The 1,041-nt window shown below is 54.1% G+C and overlaps 1 protein-coding gene across 3 annotated transcripts in view; it reads left to right on the top strand.

Moving 5' to 3' along the window:
• CCDC197 (coiled-coil domain containing 197) overlaps window positions 1–1,041 on the top strand; it is an 18,637-nt gene that overhangs the window by 8,520 nt on the left and 9,076 nt on the right. For 2 of the 3 annotated variants that reach the window (XM_006165398.1, XM_006165397.1), the window contains one exon: window positions 545–856. The exons of the other annotated variant lie outside the window; for it this stretch is intronic. In XM_006165398.1, the coding sequence (XP_006165460.1) occupies window positions 545–792 (248 nt within the window). In that variant the 3' untranslated portion in view covers window positions 793–856. Of the gene's footprint in view, window positions 1–544; window positions 857–1,041 lie in introns of those variants that run through there. 3 annotated transcript variants of the gene reach the window in all.

Below are 1,041 nucleotides of genomic sequence, written 5' to 3'. Positions count from 1 at the left end.
CCCTACACTGAGGGACTGACAGGGATCAATGTGACACCTCCCTGGGACGGGGGAGAGAGAAGGGCCCTGAACTGGAGGCGGCAGCCAGGCGAGGAGTCCCAGGACTGCTCTCCAGGACGCGGCGCTGCCTTTCTGCCTGTCATGGTGGGTCCCTAAGTGCCTAAGACTGAGGAGTTTCCAATGGGTGCTTGGCTGTTGGGACTCTCTGAACCACAGGAAACCTGTGAAGAGCGCCCCCAGAGGATGCGTGGGAGGCTGCTGTGTCCCAGCATCCTGGGGCGTTAAGGGGTCCTGAATTCCACTCTAGTTCCCAATACCCTGCTCCTCAGTTCCACCTGGGACCTCCTCATGATGGCCTTTGCTCTCCCGATTCCACCATTCTAAACACAACGACTTGAGTAATCTCCGAGAAGTTGCAGGCTTTCCTTACTATCCCTCTCCAATTCTGAGACCTTACAGTAATTCAGGCTTTTCTAGGCTGCTCCTCCAAACTTTTCCAGCCTCTGACCGTTACCCAGTTCCAAAGCCACTTCCCCATTTTCAGGTATTGTTCACAGTGGCACCCAACTTCCCCGGTACCAAGTTTCTGTCTCAGTTGTTTCCTGCCGCTGTAACAGAATACCGAAGACTGGGCAATTTATAATGGACAGAAACGTACTTGTTCTGGAGGCTGGGGAGTCCCAGACTGGAGGGCTACATGTGGCTGTCATAACAGAGTGGAGAAAGAGAGCCAGAGTGGGGGTGGGGGTGAAGTGGGGGTGCAGTGGGGGTGAGGCCAGTTGCCTATTATAGCTGGATAATGGCATTAAACAATTACCCCCTAAAGGCCCCATCTCCCAACTTTTTTTTTTTTTTGAGAGGGATTTTTGCTACAGGGTGCGTGTGCTCGCCAGACAGAGAATATGAGACAGAGAGACAGAAAGCAAGAAATCACCCCCCCAGGGGGGATGACCACGCCGCAATCCCTTCTCCTCCATTCTCCTCTCAGGATCTTGGGCACACACGCACACGTGCCCAGCGTGAGTTTAAGCCACCGGGTCC

This window comes from Tupaia chinensis, unplaced genomic scaffold, assembly GCF_000334495.1.
Source record: "Tupaia chinensis unplaced genomic scaffold, TupChi_1.0 Scaffold143913_1, whole genome shotgun sequence".
Taxonomy (NCBI): domain Eukaryota; kingdom Metazoa; phylum Chordata; class Mammalia; order Scandentia; family Tupaiidae; genus Tupaia; species Tupaia belangeri.
This window is presented reverse-complemented; position numbering and strand designations above follow the sequence as displayed.